Here is a 27,329-nt window from a genome sequence, read left to right as displayed (position 1 = left end):
TCTCTGGCACACAGTGTCGGTGCCAAGATACATCTGACCACAGACACGTGGTCTAGCAAACACGGGCAGGGAAGGTATATAACTTTCACTGCCCACTGGGTGAACCTTCTGACGGCCATCAAGCATGTTACCTGTGGCACCCATGTAGCTTTGGTTTTACCCCCACGGATTACATGCAGGCCTGCCTCTTCTTCTCCTACTCCATCCTCCCTCTCCTCCTCTGCTGACTCCTCATTTTCTGATGCTACTGTCTCTTCCGCTGCGCCGCCCAAGATCCCCAGAACCTATTCGACATGCCAGGTGAGACGTTGCCATGCTGTGCTGCGTCTGTTGTGCCTGGAAGACAAGAGCCACACTGGTCCTGCGCTCCTTTCAGCTTTGCGTTCACAGGCAGATCAGTAGCTAACACCGCTCAATTTGACAAAATGCGACAACGGTGCCAATCTGCTGAGCGCGCTGAAACAGGGCAAAATTACACACATGCCATGCATAGCACACGTCCTGAACTTGGTCGTGCAGCGATTCGTTGCCAAATACCCTGGGCTCCAGGATGTCTTGCAGCAGGCCAGAAAATCTCGGCCCATTTCAGAAGATCTTACACGGCCATGGCTCGCCTTGCTGACATTCAGCGGCTACACAACCTGCCCGTCAGACGTCTTATTTGTGACTGCCTGACGCGATGGAACTCAACATTGTATATGCTTGATAGACTGCTCCAGCAGAAACGTGCAGTTAACGACTACCTGTACAAACTCTGCGACAGGACAGGTTCTGGGGAGCTTGGTTTTTTTGCACTGCACCAGTGGCTGCTCATGCGCGACTCATGCAGACTTCTGCAGCCATTTGATGAGATCACCAAACTGGTCAGTCGCAGCCAGGGCGCCATCAGTGACATCGTACCTTACGCCTTCTTTCTGGAGCGTGCATTGCGTCGTGTCATTGATCAAGCCGTCGAGGAGCAGGAGCAGGAAGATGAGGAAGTCGAAATGCTGGATGAATTCCCAGGGGGGGCTACTCCACCTGAGACAAGTCAACAACGGGAGTCTGAAGAGGAGTCAGAGGAGGATGGTGCCGGGGCAGAGGAGGAGGAGCAAGAAGAGCATGCTTTAAACCTTTCTGGGATTCCTGGTGTTGTCTGTGGATGGGGGGAGGAGAACGAGGACGACATTATCCTGGATGATGAGCAGGAGCCAGGCCAGTACAGCACTTCCAGTTTAGTGCAAATGGGGGCCTTCATGCTCCAGTGTTTTAAGAGGGACCCCCGTATAAAAAGCATAAAGAGCAAGGACCAGTACTGGGTGGCAACATACTTAGACCCCCGGTATAAACAAAACATGGTGGAAATGTTTCCACCATCACAGAGGGCTATTAGAATGCAGCACTTCCAGGCCTTGCTTCGAGAAATGCTGCATTCTGCTTTTGCGTCCGCTGGCAGAGGAATTTCCACTCACAGAGAAACAGTTTTGGGTACCAATCCAACAGCGCCTGCAAGAAGAGGGCGGTTTGAAGATGTCTTAGTCACTAATGATATGAGATCATTCTTTCAGCCGACCCATCGACAGCTGTCCTCCGGATCCAGCATCAGGGAATGCCTAGACCGACAGGTGTCCGACTACATCGGGTTAACGGTCGATGTGGACGCACTGAGAAGTGATGAACCCCTGGACTACTGGGTGGGCAGGCTTGACCTCTGGCCAGAGCTTGCACAATTTGCAATGGAACTGTTGGCTTGCCCCTCATCCAGTGTCCTGTCCAAAAGGACGTTCAGCGCAGCAGGGGAGTCGTGACCGATAAGCTCACTCGCCTAGCTCACAACAGTGTTGACTACCTCACATTTATAAAAATGAATGAAGCATGGATCCCGGAGGAATTCAACACATGTGACCAGTAGACCATGTTTCATTCAAATTCAGGTGAACGCCTGTGGGCTAATTTTTTGGACCTGTACTGGCCGACACTTTTTTCTGTATCAGTGAATGCCTAATGTACCACCAGCCACAGAATACAAGGTTGTTTGCTGTCAGGTGAACACCTGTGGCCGTGGGCTAATTTTTTGGGGCCTGTAATGGCCGGCACTTACTTCTGTATCCAGTGAATGCCTAATGTACCACCAGCCACAGAATACAAAATTGTTTGCTGTCAGGTAAACGCCTGTCGGCCTAATTTTTGGGGCTTGTAATGGCCGGCACTTACTTATGTATCCGGTTTTTGACTTAATATTCTGGTAGGTCAGTGTCAACGTTGTGGACTATTTGTACACAGCTAGTAAGTATTTTGTCGCTGCAAATATGACCTGCAGGTTTTTAATATTCGCCTGCTATTAAAGTCAATGGGACCCGCTGCGAACTTGCGGTTCGGGGACATTTGCGAAAGTTCGCGGTTTAGCGTTTGCGAACCGTCCCGTCGGATGTTGTCCATCACTAATTAGGAGGAGGGGAGGGAACCGTTTTAAGATTAGCTAGAAATATCTTGGAATTACAATTTAATTGGGAAATTCTTTAAATGTTGTTTTGATAACAACATTTGTTGCCCTGAATTCATCTTGAGCTTCATGTCGCTAAGTCAAAGTATACCAGAAGTTGTGACTATTGCTCCCTCTTGTGGCAATTCATTGATATGTTAAGCTCTTTAAATTGTACACGTTATCATGTGTTGTTCACACAAATAATACTTTTTATTGCCAGTAATTTTTTTTTTTTTTAAAAGCAGTACAGCTTGCATCTTATTACAAGAATCCCATGACAGGGCTCCCAAAATAAGATAGATTTACAGCTACTGCAGGCTTTGACTGGGGCTACCTATGAGATTTAAAAAAGCAAAATAGTAAGCAACTGAAGTTTTTTTGTAGTTAAATGCCTCCTTGATATTAAGATGTTAGAGCATTATAACTATCTACATTTCACTGAATTAAAGCGGGGGGTTCACCCTATGAACGCAAAAAAAATTTTTTTTTTTCTTCTACCATAAAATCAGGCATTGTAGCGCGAGCTACAGTATGCCTGTCCCGATTTTTTTACCCCCGTACTCACCTTGTACTCGTACATCGAAGATACCGGGGAATGGGCGTACCTATGGAGACGGATGATGATTGACGGCCGGCTCTGGGGCGTCACGCTTCTCCGGAAATAGCCGAAATAGGCTTGGCTCTTCACGGCGCCTGCGCATAGCCTGTGCGCAGGCGCCGTGAAGAGCCGAGACCTACTCCGGCTGTCTTCGGGGAGAGTGACGTGCCAGGGCCGGCCGTCAATCATCCTCCCTCTCCATAGGCACGCCCATTCCCCGCGGGAGCCGAAATCTTTATCGTACAGGTACACAGTGAGTACGGGGGTAAAAAAATCGGGACAGGCATACTGTAGCTTGCGCTACAATGCCTGTCTCGATGGAAAAATGATGTAAGTGAGGGTGAACTACCGCTTTAAGGTGCTTAATGTTTAACACCGTCATGCACTCAGACTTATCATTCCAGCAGTGTGGCTCTGCTCCTCTTTCTGGGTTGAATGATATCCAGTGTCATTTAACCACTTCAGCCCTGGAAGGTTTTACCCCCTTCCTGACCAGAGCACTTTTTACAATTTGGCACTGCGTCGCTATAACTGGTGATCGTGCGGTCATGCAATGCAGTACCCAAACTAAATTTACGTCCTTTTCCCCCCAAAAATGTTGCTTTCTTTTAGTGCTATTTGATCACCTCTGTGGTTTTTATTTTTTGCGCTATAAACAAAAAAAGAGCGACAATTTTATAAAAAAAAAATATATATATATATATATTTTTTACTTTTTGTTATAATAAATATCCCCCAATTTTTAAAAAAAAAAAAAATTTCTTCATCAGTTTAGGCAAATATATACTCTTCTACATATTTTTGGTTAAACACAATGGGGCAGATCCACATAAATCTGCGCCAGGCGCAGCGTATCTAAGATACACTACGCCGCTGTAACTTACTTTGCTTTGGTTTGAATCCACAACGAATCCGCGCCATAATTTACGGCGGCGTAGTGTATCTCTCGCGGCGTAAGGGCGCCTAATTCAAATGGCAGTGATGGGGGCGTGTTTTATGTTAATACGTCGTGACCCGACGTAAACAACGTTTTTATTTTAACTGCGCATGCGCCGTCCCTGGGGGTATCCCAGTGCGCATGCTCGAAATTAAACCGGAACCCGCCAATGCTTACAACGGTGACGTCATTCTACGCAAATTCCTATTCGCGAACAACTTACGCAAACGATGTAAAAAATTCAAAATTGTATTCGGGAAGGACGGCCATACCTAACATTGAGTACGCCTCAGTATAGCAGCTTTAACTATACGCCGGAAAAAAGCCGAACGCAAACGCCGAAAAAAAAGCGACGGGCTTTTTTTTTTCGGCATTTGCATACTCGACGCGGATTTTGATGGGAACTCCACCTAGCGGCCGCCGAAAAATTGCATCTTAGATCCGAAGGCGTACAGATGCTCCATGCAATTTAAGTGATTGTGACACTATGGCTGGGGAAAAATCGTTTTGAATCTTGAATTGAGTCAAATCAATTCAGATTTTGACCAAACCGATTTTTTTTCCTGCGAGCAGGGGTTTTTAGGTGAGGCCGCGGCTTTGACCTAGTCCGCCGTGATCCTGGGAAAAGGCCGCGGACTAGGCCGAAGCTGCGGCCTCGCCTAAAAAATCCTGCCCGCAGATCGCCGCGATCCTGGGAAAAGGCCGCAAGGCTGGAAACCGCGGACTAGGCCGAAGCCACAGCCCTTTCCCAGGATCGCGGCAAGCTGCGGGCAGGATTTTTTAGGCGAGGCCGCAGCTTCGGCCTAGTCCGCAGCCTTTTCCCAGGATCGCGGCGGACTAGGCTAAAGCTGCGACCTCGCCTAAAAACTCCTGCCCGCAGCTCCTTAGGACCGGCGCGGTGTCCATCAGAAAAAAATTGATTTGAATCGTGAATCAAGTTTTTTTTATAAATAAATTAAAGTAGACCCCATGGACTTCAATATTGCTTATATGTATGTATGTATATATATATAAAAATATTTAAAAAAAGTAATTTTTAAATGAGCAGTGATTTATTGATGCCTAAAGTGAAAGCATAAAAATGAAAAATTTATTTCAATATAGTGCCTGTAAGGTCCCCTTGGTCCACCTGTAAAGTGGCACATCTGTACTGTGTATAGAAGCTGCTACTGCAATAATAGCATTTATAAAGCCCAAAAAATAAAATTTTCCATGCAAGCTTTCTTTATTTTGTAAGCAATAGTTTGAGGATCCAGTCTATATGATGAGGCCACCATGTAGTGCACTGGGAACAAGATTAGAGATTTATTGGCTAAATTCTGGTGTCTCTACCACAGACTTTGGATAGATGTAATGGGTTTGGTCTTTGGGTGTCGGTAGCACCTTCACACCATAACCCTATAGAGATACTCTTGATGAAAGCAAGAATTGACCTTGCTGTCAAAAATTTCAATGATATGCACCTGACAAACAGGTGTGGAAAAAATTGGTCAATGGTGTCTGCATAAAGTGGGCCTTGAGAGCAAAGGAAGTCCCCCTCTTTGCCCTGCTGCTCTGCCTTGCACTGCCCTGTCCATAATGCCATGCAGAGTCTGCTCCAGCAGGAACACAACAGGAATTGTGTCACTGATGCATGCATTGTCATGGCTCACCATCCTTGTGGCCTCCTAAAATGGTGACAGTACAGTGCATGTATCCTTTATGAGCAGCCATTGGCATAGAGAAAAAAAAGCCAAGGCGGCCAGAGTCTGTTGTTGTGCCATAGTCACACAGGTACTCATTGATGGCCCTCTGCTGCATATGCAGCCGCTGCAGCATTGCCTAAGTCGAGTTCCACCTTGTAAGCATGTCACAAATCAGGAGGTTTACGGGCAGGTGGAATTTCCGCTGAATTTAAGCCAACTGAAATACACTGGCTGTGTATGATCGCCTAAAATGGCTACAGACTCTTCTGGCATGTATCAACTTTCACTGTTAACGGGCGGACAGAAGGTTTGTGCCATTATCACTAGTGTTGCTCACGAATATTCGCATTGCGAATATTCGACTCGAATATAGCATATTCGAGAAATCGCGCTATATTTCGAATTTCGCGGTGAATATTCGCAATTCCGAATATTCGCATTTTTTCAATTTGATTTTTAAAACAGATCACATCCTATCGACGTCTAAAAGCATTGCTGGTATGATTAGAGACCCTGGGCCGAGTAGCTAAGCTGAGGCGATCCTTTTATGTTGCCAAATTGAAAAAAAAAAAATTGCGATTTTTCGCTATTGCGAATGCGAAAATGATTGCGAATTTTCGATAACTGTGGTAGGAGAACTCTGATTGTCTCTGATGCAAAAGGGGGGGGCTTTGTGTATGTGTATGTTATGAATATTTGTATGTTTGATATTATTATTTTTTGTAAGAAGGAAAAAATTGCGCATACCTTAAAAAAGGGGAGAATACAGCAGCAACTCAAAAATGTTATACAACATAAATTAATACAAGACAGAAAATGGAGTCGCTCTACAAGAATAAAAAATATGTCTAGTGACAAGACATGTGGGCAAATTATAAAATAAGCAAGCGCAAATAACTTGTGAAATACACAGTGAAACAAATATATAAAGAAATATAGTCCCAATAATAGAAAAATAATCTTTCATAAAAATGTCTTTGATATGTGAAGTGAAAAAAAGTCCAAAGCATGCAGCATGAACGTGTTCAATCTTCAAGGTGTTTGATTGACAAACGGCTGTGACAGATGGATAGAGTAAAGAATCACCACCAATGCAAAACACTTTTTATTTTCTATTGTAAAATATCAAGAATATTCTGAGCCAATCAGACTGCTCCTTCCGCATTTGCCGAATATTCGCAATTATTTTGTATTGTAAAATATCAAGAATATTCTGAGCCAATCAGAGTGCTCCTTCTGCATTTGCCGAATATTCGCAATTATTTTGTATTGTAAAATATCAAGAATATTCTGAGCCAATCAGAGTGCTCCTTCCGCATTTGCCGAATATTCGCAATTATTTTGTATTGTAAAATATCACGAATATTCTGAGCCAATCAGAGTGCTCCTACAGCATTTCTCGAAATTGCGCAATAAATATCGCATTCGCATGTTGCGATATTTCGATAAAATATCACGAATATTCTGAGCCAATCAGAGCGCTCCTCCAGCATTTCTCGAAATTGCGCAATAAATATCGCATTCGCATGTTGCGATATTTCGATAAAATATCACGAATATTCTGAGCCAATCAGAGTGCTCCTACCGCAGTTATCAAAAAATCGCAATTATTTTCGCATTCGCAATAGCGAAAAATTGCAATCATTTACTTTCGATAAAATATCACGAATATTCGAATTTAGCGAATATATCTCGAATATTCGAATATATATTCGAGATATATCGCAAAATCGAATATGGCATATTCTGCTCAACACTAATTATCACACACCACCATTCCTGGCTCCAGCTGGTGTGACGTGAACCACCACTGGGCCTCTCTCTGCAGAGCTGCAAGGATCTCTGCTCCCATGTGGTTCCTGTGCCCTAGACACAACAGCTGAAGCACTGCATGGCATCTTTTAGCCTGACTCATTGAATAGCCCTTTGAACGCTTAGGGGGTACTTGAGCTTCATAGGATAATGCAGCAGAGGAGGGCATGGAGGAGGAGGGGGTAGGGCTGACAAATCTTGCATCATCACCAGGTGTATAGAGATGTGGGGGCACAACAAGCTGCACTACTGAGCCCTGTCCTGCATCCTTTCGAGTTTTAACCAGAGCTACCCAGTGTGCTGTGAACTAAATAAATTGTCCCTGCCCATGCTTGCTGCACCATGTGTCAGCAGTAATGTGGACTTTGCAGCTGACTGCCACAACATTGCCTTCCACATGATGGTAGAGAGCTGGAATGGCCTTACATGATTAGAAATAGCGGGGAATCTGCCATTGTGACACAGCACATTCTTAAAATTCAAGGAAGGTGGCAAAATCCACCAGGCAGAAAGGCAGAAGTTGTAAAGCCAGCAGCATGTGGGTGGCAGGGACTGTATATTTTTTTTCTGCTGTAGCAGAGAAATTTGCCAGCTATAGTCTACAGCTGGTGGTGTGCTGCAAGGACCTGGGACACCCTGCGCTATATCATCATCCCTGTCAGTGGAGGCTGCTGAGAGGTCATGAGGTGTAGCAGGGACAGACTGAAGTGAGTAAGGAGGAGGGACAGATTTCTGCCCCTTTTGTGTGGCTTTTAGGTGCTCTTTCCAAAGGGCTGAGTGGAGGAAGGTTAAATGCCATGTAAAGCATGGTTGGTGTTTTTGCCACAGTTGATGTGCTTGAGACAAAGTTTGCAAATAGCAACAGTGCGGTCGGACAGGTGAAGGCTCAGACAGTTGAGCTGTGGGAAGTGGGCCAGGAGATAACAGCTCCACAATGTGAAGGAATAGGGTGGCTGCTCTCTTCTCTTCCGTGATGTCTGCCTCATTGGGATTGTGCCTCACCCTCACTTTCCTTCTCTGCTCTATCTGGCCCCCAAGTCGAGTCAGTGACCTCTTCATCATCATCTCCTCCATCTTCATTACCACTGGAGACAACTTGGCAATACGCTGCGGCTGGGGAACATGAATGTCAATTTGTGTACCAGTGTTCTTCCCTCTCTGTAGGCTCATGTTCCTGCCTTTCTCAACCTCAAAATCAAGTAATGGCTTTGCATCGTGAAGGCTGCAAGTGGGGGATGCTGTGTTCAAATAACTCAGCAGATCTCCTTCATGCCTAATGCTGGGGTTATGGCAGGAATAGCTGTGGACAAGGAGGCAGGTTTAGCCGCTCTGGCAGCTGCAGGAGACTGCACACTAGTTTCTGCTTGGGCGACGGAGAATGAGAACGGTTTAGTAAGCCAGTCCACCACCTCCTCTGCATGCTGTGGCTAGATAGTACGGGTAACATCAATAAACAGAGGAAATGATGCCCTGCCTGATGACTGACCACGTCCACCTTTGGCTATGGACACATACACTGCTGGCCCCCTTACAGTGCCATGGGAACGTCTGCCTCTCCTTGCTATCCTCCAAGATATGATAGGGGGATTGTTTATTAACAAAATGTAGTAAAGATGTGTAAATGGATGTGCTTTAATCAATGGAAAGTGGTGTTTGGTGCACTTTCATTTCAGTATTCACGACACAGACACACTCTACGGATACACTATCATATACTGCGTCACACTTGCAGTAACGCACAGAACTATATGGCGTTAATATTTAGCACACCATCTGTCGAATAGCAGTGAACAGAGCCCTGTTCTATCTCTCTCCACACCGCTATCACACTACAAATGGCTGCTATGGAAAGAATACTTTTATATTGTGTGGCGAGATTAGGAGCAAAAAGACATGATTGGATACAGTCATCATGACAGCGTCAAATCATGGCAATGACAGTGCTCTGTGCCCTGATTGGACAAAGCTTTAATTGCTTCAGCGAATCAGGGCTTTCAATGCATTGCGCGGATGCCAAGTGCATTGTGGTCGTTCGTCAGGGCGAACAAATGGGCGAACGACTGAACAGCCAAAGTTTGGCCTGAACTTATGCTCCGGCCGAACCATTTGCCCATCCCTAGTTGAATGCTTACCGGGCTCCTTGATCGCTTGGGAGAGCTCAGTAAAGGTGGTGGCAGGAGACCCCCTTCCGACTCCTGTAAAAGTAATCCAGCAGCTCTTTAACCGCTCAGATTATTTTTACTTTGTTCAGCATGGCCAGCTCTAAAAAAAAAAAAGAAAAAAAAAACCTGTAATGCGATGACCGAGATATAATCCTTATATTCCAGTGGTATGTCACTGGTTGGCAAGTGTTAAAGTATGTTCAAAACCAAAACTTATTTTCCCCATTTTGGTTAGAGTAAGGGAAAGTTAAAGGAGTTCTCCAAGCTAAAACTTTTAACCCCCGCTGTGCCCGGGCTGTAAAACTATACAAAATAAACTTTCACTTACCTGCCTACGATCCCCCGTTGTTCTGATATCGCCGTCCCGTTCTCCGGTCCCGGTCTCTTCCACTTCCTGCGGGTCGGTGAATCACAGTGCGCTCAGCCTATCAGCGGCCGCAGCAATGTCCCGTCGCGGCCGCTGATAGGCTGAGCGCACTGTGAGTCACCGACCCGCAGGAAGTGGAAGAGACGGGGCCCGGAGAACGGGACGGCGATATCGGAACAACGAGGGATCGTAGGCAGGTAAGTGAAAGTTTATTTTGTATAGTTTTACAGCCCGGGCACAGCAGGGGTTAAAAGTTTTAGCTTGGAGAACTCCTTTAAAACTGCTGTCATTTTCTTCTTGCCATCTGTGTCTCAATAGAGATTTCCCTTCACTTCCTGTCTTAAAGGGCGAGCAGGAAAAGTTATGTCATGATAAAATGTACTGTATCCCCATTGGAAGATTTCCCCTCTATTTCTTCTCTGCTGGCAATTCAAAATTTTGAATTTTCTCAAAACTTTTATTTTTGATGAAATTGACCAAGAGGAAAATTGGAGAGAATGAATTTCCCCAACATTAACATAGGCTAGATGTGTAAAGTTAGTAGAGACATATCTATCCCAACAGACTTAAGGCTTTAAATAAAGCAAACGGTAGTTCAACAAAATACTGACATAAGGGGCATGATCCTTTTTCCAACTCAGCAATTCTGGGGTTTTTTTGGTTGTATTTTTTATTTTTTTTTTACATGTTGGTGTTCTTTCATTTGCATGTTAGAAGTTGCACCAGTAAATACAGCTAGATAAAACAATGACCACGTCTTTCTTCATTTCAGGCTGCAAAGCAACAAATTGTAAACTTTTTTTTAAAGGGGGTTGATTCTTTTCTATACCCACTGCAAGTGAAGAACATGTTAGAAACTGCCGTAGAGGTTCTTCTGAAGTGTACATAAAAACTAGAGATGGACATTTTGTGGATGATCATATCCCATACTGACTAATGATGCCACAATATACAGAAGTATCATTTTTTTTGAAAAGCTGTAGCTTGCATTATTAAAAAAAAAACTGTTCTTGAGCTTGTCAGTGACTTTGTCTAGGCTAAGATGTGTCAGGGTCTTCTGCGAGGTGGAAACCTTTCCTCAGTCACCCCACCTCCAGTGATCAGACTGCAACACTGTAACCTCATAGCTAATCACAAGGTAAGATGCTGAAGCAGGGGCTGATGTGTGAACACAGCCAAGAACTGCACAGGCACTAGGATTTGTCATCGCCATGCAAGCATCTCAGTTGAAGTGGATACTGACTCTGGATGATGGATGAACAAGGATGGCTTAGATCATGGGTCTTCAAACTACGGCCCTCCAGTTGTTCAGGAACTACAATTCCCATCATGCCTAGTGATGTCTGTGAATGTCAGAGTTTTGCAATGCCTCATGGGATTTGAAGTTCCGCAACAGCTGGAGGGCCGTAGTTTGAGGATCCCTGGCTTAGATGAAGGCATCATCAAGGGGAGTACCATGAGCTTTGTAAAAAGGCACTAAATACCTAAAATGTCACAATGACATTACCTGGCATGCATCCTCTGATCATAAAGACATATACATGATGCTAGATCCATTCTACATGTTATGCTGCGAGCATAATCAAAACATGTTACATTATGAAAATATTAAATACACAAATAAATTAGGCCCCTTTCATCCCCGGGCGGGAGGTGCGGCGGCGGTTTTAGAGCCACTATACCTTCAGAATTGCGGCAGTATTCGGCCGCTAGCAGTGCAGTTTTAACCCCTGCTAGCGACCAAAAAAGGGTTAATACCGCCAGCAATGTGCCTCTGCAGAGGCGTAATGCCGGCAGTATAGCCTCGGTTTTCCATTGCTTTCAATGGTGAAGGAGCGGTAAACACACCGCTCCAAAAATGCGGCTAGCAGGACTATTGGAGCGGTCCTGCTAAAGCACCGCTCCAGTGTGTAAGCCCTCGGCTTTCACACTGGAGAAACAGCAGCCGCTGTTTAGGGTCAGTTTGCAGGCGCTATTTTTTAGTGCAATAGCGCAGGCAAACTGCCCCAGTGTGAAAGGGGCCTTACTCTTCAGCCATTTAAAAAAAAAAAAAAAAAAAAGGAAAAAGTTATTAACACTTTCACCATGTTCTCATTACTGAAGATGTCATGGTCCAATCAGTTAAGAGGAAAACTACAGTTTTGAAATTCCTGCTCCAGAGGGCAGTTTATCATTTTATTCTCAGATATTTTGTAGTGTCTTTTTTATTTTATTTTTTGCAGATGGAGATTCATAACTTGTGCATCGGTTGTAGCTTGCGTACACAAAAGATAAAACAAAAATAAAAATAAGAGAGAAAACAATCCCTAAACATTTTTTTTAAACAGAAACGTTATTCACCCGTAAACCTGTCAAGTAATAAACTTGTAAAACACATGAAGTGGAGTCATGAGGTAAAGAAACTTCAGGTGAAGCTGAAACAAAACTCCATAGCACCAAAGCAAAATTATTCAGAGAGGTTAAAACACTATAAGAATTCAATACATTTCTGTTATAAATACAAACTTTTCAAAAAAAGAGGAAGACAAATTTTCAAGATTTGAAAAACAAAATGTCTATAACAAAAGTATAAAATCGAGGTAAATGGTCCGGACTCCTCATAAACTTCCTGCTGCACCCGGGTTTAATACAGAAACGGTATAAGGATTTTTTCGCGATTTGGGATAGTTGTCAAATTTCTCAAGATACCATCTGAAAAACACAAAAAAAAAGCAAGCTAAAGTAATAAAAAAAAGACAATACAGGAATACCTTGGTTTACGAATAACGTGGTATACGAGCGTTTTAAAAGACTATCAACTTTTTATTTTGTCTTAAATACAAGAAGAAATTTTGCTGTCAAAACAAAAGTATTACACTCACAATGTTAAGGAGAGTCTGGTGTTCATCCATGTAAAGCCGCTGTGTATATGTACAGTAAAGCTGTTAGAGACACCCAGAGAAACTCCCAGCTGGGTGGGGCAGGCGTAACGTGCGTTTAGAGCACCTGGAAGTGGTGTCAACAAATCCAGAGGGTCTCTGAGTTCTCCAGGAAGCGCTGGGAGCCGCTGTATACTGTACACCAGTGGCATATAACGCTGTATACTGTACACCAGTGGCATATAACGCTGTATACTGTACACCAGTGGCATATAACGCTGTATACTGTACACCAGTGGCTTTACTGTAATATACAGAGTAGCTTTAAATGGATGAGCTCCAGACTCCTTAACATTGCGAGTGTAATTTAAATTTTTATTTTTTTACATTAAAAATTGTGATTCTTCTTTTTTTTTTTCAACACAGAGGTAAAGTATTCCTACTACAGTACTGTATAGTATTAATATAAGCTTTTGCCCATATTTTGATAATTTTTATATTAATAAACGTGGAACAAATTATCTGAGTTTCCATTATTTCTCATGGGAAAATTTGCTTTGATATAAGAGTGCTTTGGATTACAAGCATGCTTCTGGAACAATTTATGCTTGCAAAGTATTACTGTAATAGGCAATAATAATAATTATTAAGAATAGCCACTGGAGGATAAACAGAGCACAGCATACAATGGAGAAAGAAGCACAACAGCTAGCATGGCACTACTCAGCTTGCACCATGAAGAATAAGTCTCACTGCTGGTGGAACTCCCAAAGGTAGCTGACTAACTGAGAAGAAAAACAGAACTCCTCCACAAGCGCTGCTGACAGACCTTTAAACCAGGCAGGCCTTGGATGCGGACACCAGGTATGCTGCTGCACACTCTCTAGTGGCATTAGAAAACACAGGCAAGACATTAACTATTCATAAAAAGAAGTCCACAAGGGATCTTTTTCACTTACCATTCCCGCTTCAGGGTACTACTGGGATTAGCACAGTGACCCAATATTCACCCATCATGGCAGGCTGCCTTGGCCTGTACAGCTCCCGGGCCAGAGCAACCTGTGGTATAGCAATGTGACCTAGGCGCTGGATCCCAGGGCCCAGCTCTCCAAAGAGAAGGCAAAACCTTGTTCTTCGGTATCAAGGCTCGGGTACCACACACTTGCCTTTGTGTTTTGGCTTTTTGAATGGATCTGATTATATAGCTCCCTGGCCCTGACTAGGGCCCTTCTGAGGAGCATAATATGTTAACCGTGACCAACACCTTAGACACTGGCAAAAAAAAAAAAAAACTGAGGCACTCCCCATGTGGGAGGGGTTATATAGAGGGGGTGTTCCTGTCTTGATTATGCCAGTGTCCAATCACCTGAAGGTGGCCTACAACCCATGTAGTAATTACTGGCCCTGTGTCCCATGATGTACTGTAAAGAAAGATCATTCATTTATACACAACACACTAAACCTTGAATAAGGGTTCACACCCGAGCACTGTAACAGTTTCTCCGTTTACAGTGTGCTCCCATTGATTTCTTTTAGACTGTGCATGCATTTTTATGAAAGTGTATCAAAGTCCTGCATGCTGCATCTTTGATGCTCAGTCAGAAAATACACGGTTTAATAGTCAATGAAAGCACATCCAGAACCAATTGAAAAATGCGTATACCATAGCACTGTACCCAAACAGCAAGCACCACTGTGGACCTGGCCTAAAAATGCCATACAGCAGCAGGAAACCATGCCAGCTTCTGTGGACTAAGAAAATAAAAATTAGGCTAAGCCCAGGTTCACACTACTGCGATCACAGACATTGTATGCGATTCACACACGCAGTGCAGATCACATGCGATGTCGGTAAGATGCAAATTTAGCCATACAGTTGTATGGCTAAACTTGCGATAGATTCGCAAAAAAAGTGCAAGGACTTTTCCCTCCTCACTGAAATCAGATCACATGGGTGTTCTCACCTATGCGATCCGATTCCTGTGTGAGTTCACACTTCGATCTGTGAACCGATCTGTGGGTGTCATTAAGAATGCAATGACACCCACAGCGGTTCGCAAAAGGCAGTGTGACCTGCCGTGGGAGACTTACGATGCGGGAACCAGCACTGTAATTGTGCTGGTTCCCGCATTGCATCAGTGTGAACCTAGGCAATATCAGGCACAGATCACAAACTTTCAGATGGCAGTGTAAAGATTTGGTGCGTACACAGCATGATTCTTTGAGCAAATAATGTTTGTATCTAAAGGAGTTGTAAATAATAATAAAAAAATAAAATAAAATGTATGCTAAAATGACTGTTTACAGGGTATAGAGACATAATAGTTAACTGATTCCTTTTAAAAACGATAAAAAATTGATAAAAATCAATCATATAATGTACCTGTAGTTTCTAGTTTCGTTTTTGCATGTTGTTTCCTGCCTCTTTGCTGTACAGAGCCACAGAGCCAATACAGGGCAGTGATGGTTTGGAAAACTAAACTGAATGGTGCTGAGGGGTTTTAGACACACAGGGCCGGATTCAGATACAATGGTGTATCGTTACGCCGCCCTAACTTTGGGCGCAAGTTCCGTATGCAGAAAGAACTTGCGCCCTTAGTTACGGCGGCGTAACATATGTGTGGCGGCGTAAGCCAGCCTAATTTAAATGGGGATGTTGGGGGCGTGTTTTATTTAAATTTGACTTGACACCGCGTTTTTACGTTTTTTTGAACGGCGCATTCGCCTTTCGTGAAACAATCCCAGTGTGCATGCTCGAAAATCCGCCGCAAAGCCTTATTGGTATCGACGTGAATGTAACTTACGCAAAGCCCTATTCGCGAACGACTTACGCAAACAACGTCAAATTTTCAAAATTCAACGCGGGAATGGCGGTCATACTTATCATAGGAATACGCCACATATACCAGGGGTAACTTTACCCCGGAAAAAGCCTAACACAATCGATGTAAAAAAAAGCGACGGGCGGTCGTTCGTTTCTGAATCGGCGTAAATACCTAAATTTGCATATTCCTCGCGTAACTATACGGAAGCGCCACCTAGCGGCCATCGTGAATATGCAGCCTAAGATACGACGGTGTAAGACACTTACACCAGTTGGATCTTAGGGATATCTATGCGTAACTGATTCTCTGAATCAGGCGCATAGATACGACGGCCGGACCACAGTAATCACACCTCCTTGAAGTTAGTGACCACAGAGAGAAAGCTCCCAGCACTGTGGTCATCAGAAAGAAATGTCAAAGTGCAGAGCAGGCATTCTGCGGGAGGTCTCCTAGGAGGCAGAGCATTTTTGATTTTTCGGATGGGTGGGCGGCGTGATTGACTCTTGTGTTTATTACTTTGACACTTTTTTGGTAAATGGGTACTGGTACTATGTACCCCATACTCATTCACATAGGGGGGCTGGATTTACTTTGGGGGGACTGGTATATGGCAACTCCCCTTGTTAAAAAGGGGACTTCCAGATTCTGATAAACCTCCCATCCATAATTGCACACAGAAACGTTTTTTGCATGCATGACGGTAAAACACCTTTAGCCTTTAGAACCACTTTAACAGTACAAGCCTGGTAAATTTTGTGAACCAATATACATAATATCCTTATAGAATATAAAGACCTACCCATTGCTGATAGCTCGAACCAAAAGCATTTAAGGCCTGAGGGATTCGCTAAGTTGCAGCAGTAATTGAGAGATACTAATGCCTCGTACACACGGCTGGATTTTCCGAGAAAAAAAAAAAAGTCTGACAGGCTTTTTTTTTCTAGGAAAGTCCGGCCGTGTGTAGCCTCCATCTGACTTTTTTTTTTTTTTCGGAAGTCCGACGGACCTTAGATAGAAAACTAGTTCTCTTTCTTTCCGTCAGACTTTTGCACAGGAGGGCTGATTTGGCCATAGCTAGTTCAGTAAGGTATGGTGTTGCTGTAAGGTAACATCAAGAAGTTGGCCCATTTCAAAAAGGGTCTGCTGTGGCTGTAGTTTATGGTAGAAGTGGGAGTAATGCAAGAGGCTTGGTTTGGCTATAGGTTTCCCAGTAAGTCACTGAAATAAAGAAACATTTTAAAGGGCTGTTTTGATTCCAGTTTAACACATATAAAAGAGTAGGTGTTCGCAACACAAAAAAAGTTTAATTTCAGGGTGGGTGTTGTAGGTCAGTGTTCCCCAACCCCCGGTCCGCGGCCCAGTGCCGGGCCGTGGCTTATTTGCAGCCGTGCCGCAAAGGCTGCACTGTGTGAGGTGCGGTGGCGGGCAGAGAGATGACATCTCTCACCGCCCGCCTGAATCATGGCACTTCTGCCCACACAGCGGGGCCGCTACATTGGCGCTTCCGGCACACGCCCTCATCTAGCATCACCGCTCTACCGCCCTGAGCGCTCACAGCATGCGGAACGTCGAATGTGTGGCGGGGAGCAGAGAGATGACATGTCTCGCCGCCCGCCTAGCATCACCGCTCTTCCGCCCACCTAGCATCACCTCTCTTCCCCCTCACAGCATGCGGAATGTCGGAGGTGCGGCGAGGAGCAGAGAGATGACATCTCTCACTGCCCGCCCTGCATCTCCGCTCTCCTGCCCTCACTCAACTGTACCACTGTACTACCAATGCAGTGCCATTCCTCATCTGGTGGCACAGGCAGGTGACATGGCATTCCTCATCTGGTGGCACTGGCAGGTGACGTGGCAAGTGGCATTCCTCATCTGGTTGCAGGCAGTGGACGTGGCATTCCTCATCTGGTGGCAGGCAGTGGACGTGGCAAGTGGCATTCCTCATCTGGTGGCACAGGCAGGTGACGTGGCATTCCTCATCTGGTAGCACTGGCAGGTGACGTGGCATTCCTCATCTGGTGGCAGGCAGTGGACGTGGCAAGTGGCATTCCTCATCTGGTGGCAGGCAGTGGACGTGGCAAGTGGCATTCCTCATCTGGTAGCACTGGCAGGTGACGTGGCATTCCTCATCTGGTGGCAGGCAGTGGACGTGGCAAGCGGCATTCCTCATCTGGTGGCAGGCAACATGGCAAGTGACACGCTGATGGCTCCCACTGATTCTGCATTATGGTGAGTTGAACTATTTTATTTATATTACAATGTAATATAAGAAATAATGTGCTTCAATCATTCTGACACCATACCAATCATGGTAACGTGATGATCGAAGCGCCAACAGCAGAACACCATCTATTGCCCTGATAAATTGCCCGCGAAAAATCACTTACCCCCGCCTGTGCGTACACACCCCCCCCCCCCCCCCTCGCCGGGCCTTGGCACAATTTTCTTCCAGGCAACCGGTCCCCAGTGCCAAAAAGGTTGGGGACCACTGTTGTAGGTTATACTGTCTGCAGTTCTACTTTTGAAGTGGACACTCCTTTCTATGAGAAAAAAAAAAAAGGGGAGGCATTGTTCTTTTTCAGGCCTCGTGCACACTGGACGTTTTTACAGGTGCAGTCTTTGGCTTCAGATGTTTTTTTTTTTTTTTTGCAGCAAGTAAACTACTCAGCATGTAAACCTATGTATCAATGCACACATAGGCTGTTAGCAGCAGTTTTTGGCAGGGGTGTTTTCTGGCTGGAAACCAGATTTAGTGGGTTGCAAGAGGAGTTTTTCAGCTGCAAAAATACTCCAACTCTGATAAAAGCAGAAAAACGCAACTACTCTGCATTTATTAGCGTTTGAGCCATATGCTTTTATGGGAGTATAGTTTTGCTAAAAAAAAAAAAAAAAAAAAAAAAAAAAAAGCTAAAAGAACGCTCCTGCAAAACTCTATAGCTACAGCTAGCGCTACTGACGTTTTTACAACATCCAGTGTACACGAGGCCTCAGGCTCATGACCAACAGATGTACAGCTCAAATACCGGTAAACATCAGATGCTGAATCCAAGCAAAATGTAAAGGGTCTGTAGTGTAAAAAAAAAATGTCATCACAGCATATGGTGGAGTTTGTGATGTCCAAAGTCATGCAAGTTTCAAGCACAAGTCTATTGCTGCAGTTAGACAAGCAAACTCTTCAATTATTAAGTTTGCGAAAAAAATAAAAAAATAAAGATGCAGCAGTGTTGGCTCATAAAATAAGAACTTGTTTAAACAGAGTTGAAAATAGTTTATTGCACAAAAAACAAAAAAAAACACACACACACACACACACACAAACACACAAACTACTTTTGCTAGATGATCTTACTGATAGCATGGCTGACTGGTTTCAGCCAGCTGGAATTCAAAATTGCAAAATCCCTCAGTTGTAGGCATAACAATAAAAATCATTGCCAAGTGCAGTAAAAAGAGGTGTTGTGCCAAAAACTTGCATGCTGTCACTTTTCACTACTGACTGATGAAACTACAGCCATAGCAACAACCAAAAAAATTTGCCATGGTCGTCATTTACTTTGACGATGCTAGAAAAAAAAATAAAAAAATAAAAAAAAAAGGCTAGAAAACGCAGTATCATTTTTTCCACCTTGTTGTACTCACTGAAGATTAACCCCTTCGTGCCTAAGGGTAAAACAAATCTAAAGGCCCAAGCCCAATTTTGTGACCGACATGTGTTAGTAAAACCGTACATATCACCACAACTACTTTTGGATTATACCTTGTTTTTTTAGGACAGATTGGACTTTTAATTGGTGGTAAATTAAATGTGTTTTTTTGTTTAGTATTATCAAAAGGAAAACCAACCAAACATAAATTCTCCTGCTCCTGACGATCGCAGTGATAACACATATGTGAATGTTTGGTGTTGTACAGCCCAAAAACAATAGTGCACATTTTTCCAACCTAAAACACACCGACACAAATTAAAAATAAAAACAGACCCTGACACTAACCTAGATCAAACCTTGATCTTGGCATTTTTTTTTTTACATACATGTTTTTGTCTCCTTCATTCACAGAAAAAGAAAACATGGGGCAGGCTTCACACTGACTGATTACTGTGATAGCCAATCAGAGGCCATCACAACAAACAGGTGACCCAGAATCTCCGGTTTTGGGTCCCGATTGTTAGTACGGGGCCCAGGGCTCACAGCAAGACCCCGGTCTCTGTCCTGGGAGTGCTCTCCCAGCGCAAAAGGGATGTACACAAATATGCGGCCATATGGAAAAAGCCCAGTGCAGTGGGGCCGCATATTGGTGTGACGTCAGCGTGAAGGGGTTAAACACTGTTTTCTGGTAGATGGTGGTGGCACTTGATACAGATGGTGCAAGTGTAATGTGTATGAATATGAATATGTCCACACCAATAGTGCAAACTTCAAATCATCAGACAACATTTTCATTGGCTACCAAACAATTAATGGTTAAGGTAACATTTTACAGATGCTTATTGCAAACAGAACTATTAAGCAGTTGGCTTTACTAAAACAGGTCTACGGCTGCATTTGGGGACATTATTGAACTTGCAAAGCATTTTCCACAAATTATTCCCCCATCTGACTTTGATGTACTGCATATAGAATTTATTGAACACCAAGTGACGGATTTCACCCATATCGCCGAGACAGACACATATGATTCTTATTGGCGCATGGTAGGACAAAGCTGTATTATCCACTAGGACAATCTGAAAGTAAATAAATTCAAACAACTGGTAACATTTGCAAAAAAACATGCTTTCCCTTTCCTATGGGATAGCAGAGGTAGAACGAGTGTTCTCTAATGTTAAGTTAATGAAAACGGATCTTAGGAAAACATTTTCCACTCCAATGTTGGAAGAACTGCTGTCAGTTAAGAGTGACCCAGGAAGAATATGCCAAATGATTAAAAATGTTGATATCACAGTTTATGACCACAAGGTTGACACTTCATCTAAACCTAAACCACTCTGTTTCTGATCCTGCTGGTGGTCACAAAGGGTATAAAATGAGAAAGCCGTGGTGGTGTAGGACGAGCACTGACTGCAGAAGCATGTACATTCATACAGTTCTATACATTACATATTGGATTCCTTCCTCATGGGACTGTACAATTTAGGGAAAAAAAAATCATAATTTGTTTCTAATGTCATAGCATTTACAATGGTTTTAAACAGAAAATTATTGTTCGAGTTGTAAAAATATTGGGGCTAAGGCTAGGTTTACATGACTGCAATCAGGTTTTATAAACACTTAGTGCGACTATGAATGTAGTGCTACTTGGCTGCATTGAATAATAAAACTTATCAAAAGTTTCCTCCAAGTTGCATCCAAGATTGCACAGGTGTTGCACCTACGTAGTACAGGAAGAACTTTTCCCAAGATTAACCTGTGCTGCCGAGTTGCTGTGATTTGAATGGACACCATTAAAAACAATGGGATTTGAGTTCCCTTGTCATGCAATTCCATGTTAATAAAGTTGCACCGCAATTCACCACAGTAGTGTGAACCTGTCCAGGCCTTATTTTTGGTTGTTTCTTTGGCCTAAAAAGGGCAAATTTTATTTTTTTTGCTTCACTTTTTGGAAGCAGAGTCATCACCGTGTGTTAGGTTAGGAGGTTCAACCTTTTCTCTTGGACAATATTTGAAATACACACACACACACACACACACACACCTCGGTTTCCGAGCAACGTGGTTAATGAGTGTTTCTCAATACGAGCACTGTATTTAAAAAAAAAAATCCTAACTCAGTTTGCGAATTGTTGTCTCGCAAAACGAGCGGAATTTAAGCCAAAGCGGTGTGCAGTACCACGTTTGGCCTGAGGTGGGGGGGGGGCCCCAATTGGCGGCGTTTGGAAATGCTCGGAAAGACTCTGTTCCCGAGCCTTTCCGTTGTCAGCCGAGCTGTCCTCTGGCCTTACCGTGTTTTTCCGAGGCTCTCCAGTTCCGCCCACCTCTGGCCACATGCGGTATTACATGTTATTGAAGTCAATGCGGAACAAATTATTTTAGTTTCCATTGATTTCAATGGGGAAACTTGCTTTGATATGCAAATTCTTTGGATTACAAGCAATCTCCTGGAACGGATTATGCTTGTAAGCCGAGGTTCCACTGTGAGATTGATATATATAAAACTCAGTGTTTAACCCCCTCGACACCAGGGTTTGCAATTCAAAAATTCACTTGGGTTCTGGTACCCCAAATGTATTACTATCCTCCCAAAAAGTAAGACCCTTTTGATCTTTGTTATGGGCTATAGTATGTTTCTTGTACCATACAGATACATTTGTATGCATGTTCTTGAATACTTTTTTTTTTTTTTCCTTTTTTTGTATGCCCGATATACTGAAGCCGACATGGACATTGGCCCAGATTCAAGAAGCACTTGCGCCCGCGCAACCATAGGTTACGCAGCGCAAGTGCTTACTTGCTCCGTTGTAACGAGTGCTCCTGATTCAGGAACCTCGTTACACCGACTGCAGGCTAAAATCTGCGTGGCATAAGGCTCTTATGCCTCGCAGATTTTAGGCTGCATTCTTGCGGGGGCCGCTCCCATTGTGTATGAGCGTGTAGTATGCAAATTGCATACTACCACTGATTCACAAGCTGCCCCTTCTAATAGTAGGGGCAGCCAATGCTAAAGTATAGCCGGCCTTCCCGCGCCGTGAAATTTGCATTTCACGGCGTTTGCGCAAGTGAAACGTGAATGGCGCTGGACGCCGTTCACTTAGAAGCAAATTACGTCCTTGCGACGTCATTTGCCGCAATGCACGTCGGGAATGTTTCCCGACAGAGTATGCGCTGTATGCTCGGCGCGGGAGCGCGCCTAATTTAAATGATTCCCACCCCCGGCGGGATCATTTAACTTGCGCGCGCTTACGCCGGGCAAATTTGCCGGCGCACCCTCGCAATTCACGGAGATACTGCTCCGTGAATCGAGGGCCGCGCAAAATATTTGCGGGGGCGCAGGGCAAAATCGTTGCCCTGCTCCCCCGCAAATATCGCGCAATTCTACTTGAATCTGGGCCACTGTATACAATACAACTTCTGTATGACATGTAATACAATTCAATAGAATATTTTCTCCCACTCAGGACTATTGGGTCAAAAGAATTTTCAAGTCCTGAGCTACTAGCCAGGCCTCAAGAGTTACTCGCCACCAGTTGCCCCACCCAATTCATACACTGCCCTGCGCCTAATTGCACCCGTAAACACGCCCTCGTAGATTATCTCATGGAATGACAATGTTTTATGCAGAATCAAGTTACAAAATTAAATATTACCAACAACAACTTTAACAAAATGGGACAGGGCACTGGGGGCAGACCAGAGGCACAGGGCACTAGAACTGGGTCTCTTCCCCATTCTCTTCCTGTCTCCTCTGCAACTCCCATCCATCCTCTCTCTCCCTCCCATTCATCTCATCATCAGGAGCCTGTGTGTGCGGCTCCACGCTTGCATGTCCCCCCTTTTATTCAGGCTGGCAGTGAGGAGAGGAGCTGCAGCACAGCGGGAGGGAGTACAATCCAGTGCTGAGATCCACACAACTGCACAGCCATTGACACCATAGCACAGCGCACACTGACAGCGCACAGCACACATTGAGACCAGTCTGTTCACAGTGCTCAGGCTAAACTGCTGAACACTTACATAGAGCACAAGGAGAAGAAAACTGCACAAACTAGAAGGCTGCCGCTCTCATGTCAGGGCAACTTTCAGTGAGCGCTGCACCGGAGTGGTCATTTTTGCAATCCTCCACCTCACTCATTACTTTCTGCTCTCCATCTACATTGGTCGGGGCCCGGGGGAGGGGGGCAGGCTCAGAGAGGTCATACTGTTGGGTCCCATGGCTTAATGAGAATTGTAAGTAGAGCACCTGAGTACTGCTCTGCCTGTGCGCGGCTCACCAGACTACTTTTCCCGAGCATGCACCTTTCCTCTTCGGCCGCCAATCTCATCTGGACTCTAAGTGTAGGCACAGATTGGAGGAAGATTGGTCATGCATCCCTGTCATCACTCGCCCCCAGCTTAAATCCACTCGCCAAATGCTAGTAGGCAAGTGGAAATTTTGAGGGCTGTGTGTGTATATATATATCTCCTGTATATTGTACATTCTTCATACATATGCTATGAATATAAGAGAAGCCATTTTCTCTCTCAAGTTGAATCGGAGTTCATGATTGCTCAAGAATGTCATAAGGAGACTGTGCAAGTCTTGTCTGTATTTTTATCCTAGGTTATAAATCTAGAGCCTTTGACACTAAAGGGGTTGTAAAGGATTCCTCACTTCCTGTTCCTCCTCAGTAAGCTGTTCTGGCTGACTAACCCCCAGCCAGAACAGGGGGCAAGCTTACTGAGGAGAAACAGGAACTGAGAAATTCAGACAAAGAAAAAAAACATTTAGAAGGAAAATCGAAGGAAAAAAAGGTAAGGTGAACCAACAATGCATTAGCTTAAATGAACCTATTTTAGAAAAAAAATAACCTTTACAACCCCTTTAAAGATAGGGGAAGGTTCCACAGGCAGTGTTTAGATTAGAGAATCGTTTAAGTGAGCTTACAGACCCAAGTGGTGTTTCCAGAATTGAGCCACGAAACAAGAGGGCTTATTCACAAATGAAGCTATAGCATTATATCTTTTAATAATGTTTCTTTCAAAATATATTGTTTGGATATTCATAAAACCCATTAATGCATATATATTATTACGATAAAGGTTGCAAACATGGTATACTATTAATGAGAATATTCATGAATAACTTATGCTTATCGTTAGAATCATGACTTCACTTTCATGGCATTTTCAACCCCAGTTAATTGTGTGGGGTAGATTTTCTCATACACATATATTTAAAGAGGAGTCTGGATGGCGAGAGAGAATGACAGGTTTTAGACAGTTTGATAATTTATAGTTCCTGCTAAGCCGAGGTCAGAAGGTTATTAGATTAATTATAGTCAGTCAATTCCAATACAACATCGCCCCCTGGTGGTGAAAATATTAAGAATCCAAGATGGCCGCACATACATGGTAACATGAAAACAAACCGTCATTTTACATCATCAATTACGTAGTAGTGACACACACACACACACACACACACACACACTTTTTGGGTGGGCTAAAAGTGGTTACCTATAGCAGGAGAGAAGAGGCTAAGATCTAAAAAGAAATCTGGAGAGAGACTGGGAGATCGTGAAAGGCACAAAGATGTAGGAGGTTGGAAGAAGTCCTTTGGGACTCATAACTTCTCAAAACCAAAGTTTCATAGACCATCGGTAAAGTATTAATTTTCTATATTCATCTTTTCATGTATACATTTTTGGTAATTTAATTGTTTTTGCATATACATTAATAAAACCATTTAAATATATGGGAGAGCAAATTGGAGTTGTATTATTTTTAACTGCATTATGAAATCATTATATTCCAAATATTAAGAGGCATACAGTTTTGTTTGTCTCTAAAAAGCCAAGGCCAACGTCTGTACAATGGTTTTGTCATGAAATGAAAATGAAATTTAAAATTAAGCCTCGATTGATATATCAAGCCATGTGCACAGTATAACATTTTGTCTGGGCATTTTAAAGTATAAGTTTGAAGGTCTATTTCTTTTGAGAAGTAGTCATTATGGTACTACTTGAATATGCAACAGGCCACAATTATTTTTGGTTTGACCACCAATATTACAGCCAACATCGCAGTGTAGCCATGGGGGCCAAATACGCCCCCAGTTTGGCTAATCCGTTTATGGCCAAATGGGAGGACGACGTCATCTAGAAGGATAGAAACCTCCACTTGATTCTGTGGGTAAGGTATATAGATGACGTCCTCCTATGGGGGGGGGGGGGGGGGGGGGGGCGGTAAACCTGAATTGGATGTTTTCTTTTCCTCTCTTAATGACAATGAGAGGGGTATTCATTTTGTCCATGAGGCCAGCCAGGAGAGTATTAACTTTTTAGATCTTACTATCATGAAGGCCGGCGATTCTTTTAGGACTAAATCATATTTCAAACAGACAGATCGAAATTCATTTATCCCCTTGGGGAGTTGTCATAATGACTCTTGGTTGAAATCTGTCCCTAAAAGCCAATTCATTAGGATGAGACAGAACTGCACAACCATAGATTATAGGTTGCAAGCAGGGATCCTTAAGGGGAGATTACAGGAGAAGGGCTACCAACATAAACCCCTTGAAACAGCAATGGAGGAGATAGCAAACATTGATAGATCAGTATTGTTGAATGCTGGGACTATAAAAAAAGTTAGGGAGAAACCATCAGTACTGTTTATTACTACCTTTTCCACACAACATTTTGCCATTATAAAAATCAGACGTAAACATTGGCACATATTGGGGAATGATAGGATCATCAACACATTACTGCCTCCTAACCCCCAGGTTATTTTTTAGGGGAGTCCCTTTCCTTAGAGATAGGAGGGTCGACCACATTGGGGGCCACCCTAGGAAAAAGGTGTCTTTTTTCCCAAAAGGATCGGTCTGGTTACCATCAGTGTCGCAGATGTCAGGTCTGCACACTGAATAAAAGCAGATCAAAGAAAACCGAGTCCTTTTTCTCTACGAGCACATCTAGGAAACACAAAATTGTACCTTTCATCACATGTAGTTCCACGGGAATAGTGTACCTTTTACAATGTCCCTGTGGGCTTCAGTATATTGGCAGGACCAAAAGGTCCATGCAAGTCAGATTGGGTGGGCACATCACCAACATTAAGACTGGTTTTCAATATCATTCTATCTCTAAACATTCAGATGTACATCATAACCGTAACCCAGCCAACACACTGTTTTTAGGGATTGACAAATTTGATGCCCATTGGAGAGGCAGTTCTTTGGTGAGAGAACTCTACAAATTGGAGATGGCATGGATGTATCAGGTACAATGTTATGTGCCTCATGGCCTTAACAGATACGGATGTCAATGCCTTTATTGATAATGGATGAACTTTGTGTTTTTGTGTTGGTGGTTTGAGATATCTATGATTGACACACTCTGGATGTACACTGGCTCAGAGATCTGGGTAGGTCCCGTAAATTCATTCATAGGGAACATCCCAATTAAATCCTTACTGAACATTGTTTCCATCAATGCCATGTGGTCACATTAGATAGTTTGATGTGCTCTCCTTTGTAGCCCATTATGGGATTTTAAACATAAAGTATTTTTTGTTCTCCCATCTAGAACCACCTTGTAATTGGCTTAGAGGTGATAATCTACACACCTGGCAAATTTTAATCCTTAAGATCGTGCCTGAGATTAATAATTAGTCCCAGGATTAATATAATAAAACATTTTTTTTTATCTTATGTAATATTACGATATAAGTTTCAATATTTATTGTATCTGGCCATTTTACATATGTTTAATTTTTTAGTTACTCATTCATCATAGGATGAGTTCTGTACGTTTTCTTTCCTGAATATATTCAATTTTAACTTACATTTTTACCATTGTAAGTTGTAAAATTTTATGATCAAGGTTTACCAGCTTTGATATGGTTTTGACTAGTGCATGGCCAATTTCATTATATGTCCGTATCAGCAATAGACAACTGGCGTGTTAGCCCTAATCTAAGATGGCG

The 27,329-nt window shown here is 43.4% G+C and overlaps 1 protein-coding gene across 2 annotated transcripts in view; it reads right to left on the bottom strand.

The window, feature by feature from the left end:
• The window catches only part of SRD5A1 (steroid 5 alpha-reductase 1), a 93,591-nt gene that overhangs the window by 43,416 nt on the left and 22,846 nt on the right, over positions 1–27,329 (bottom strand). The window contains exon 5 of one of the 2 annotated variants that reach the window (XM_040353526.1): positions 12,165–12,716. The exons of the other annotated variant lie outside the window; for it this stretch is intronic. Within the exon in view, the coding sequence (XP_040209460.1) occupies positions 12,623–12,716 (94 nt within the window). The 3' untranslated portion in view covers positions 12,165–12,622. Of the gene's footprint in view, positions 1–12,164; positions 12,717–27,329 lie in introns of those variants that run through there. 2 annotated transcript variants of the gene reach the window in all.

Source organism: Rana temporaria, chromosome 5 (genome assembly GCF_905171775.1).
Source record: "Rana temporaria chromosome 5, aRanTem1.1, whole genome shotgun sequence".
NCBI classification, from domain to species: domain Eukaryota; kingdom Metazoa; phylum Chordata; class Amphibia; order Anura; family Ranidae; genus Rana; species Rana temporaria.
This window is presented reverse-complemented; position numbering and strand designations above follow the sequence as displayed.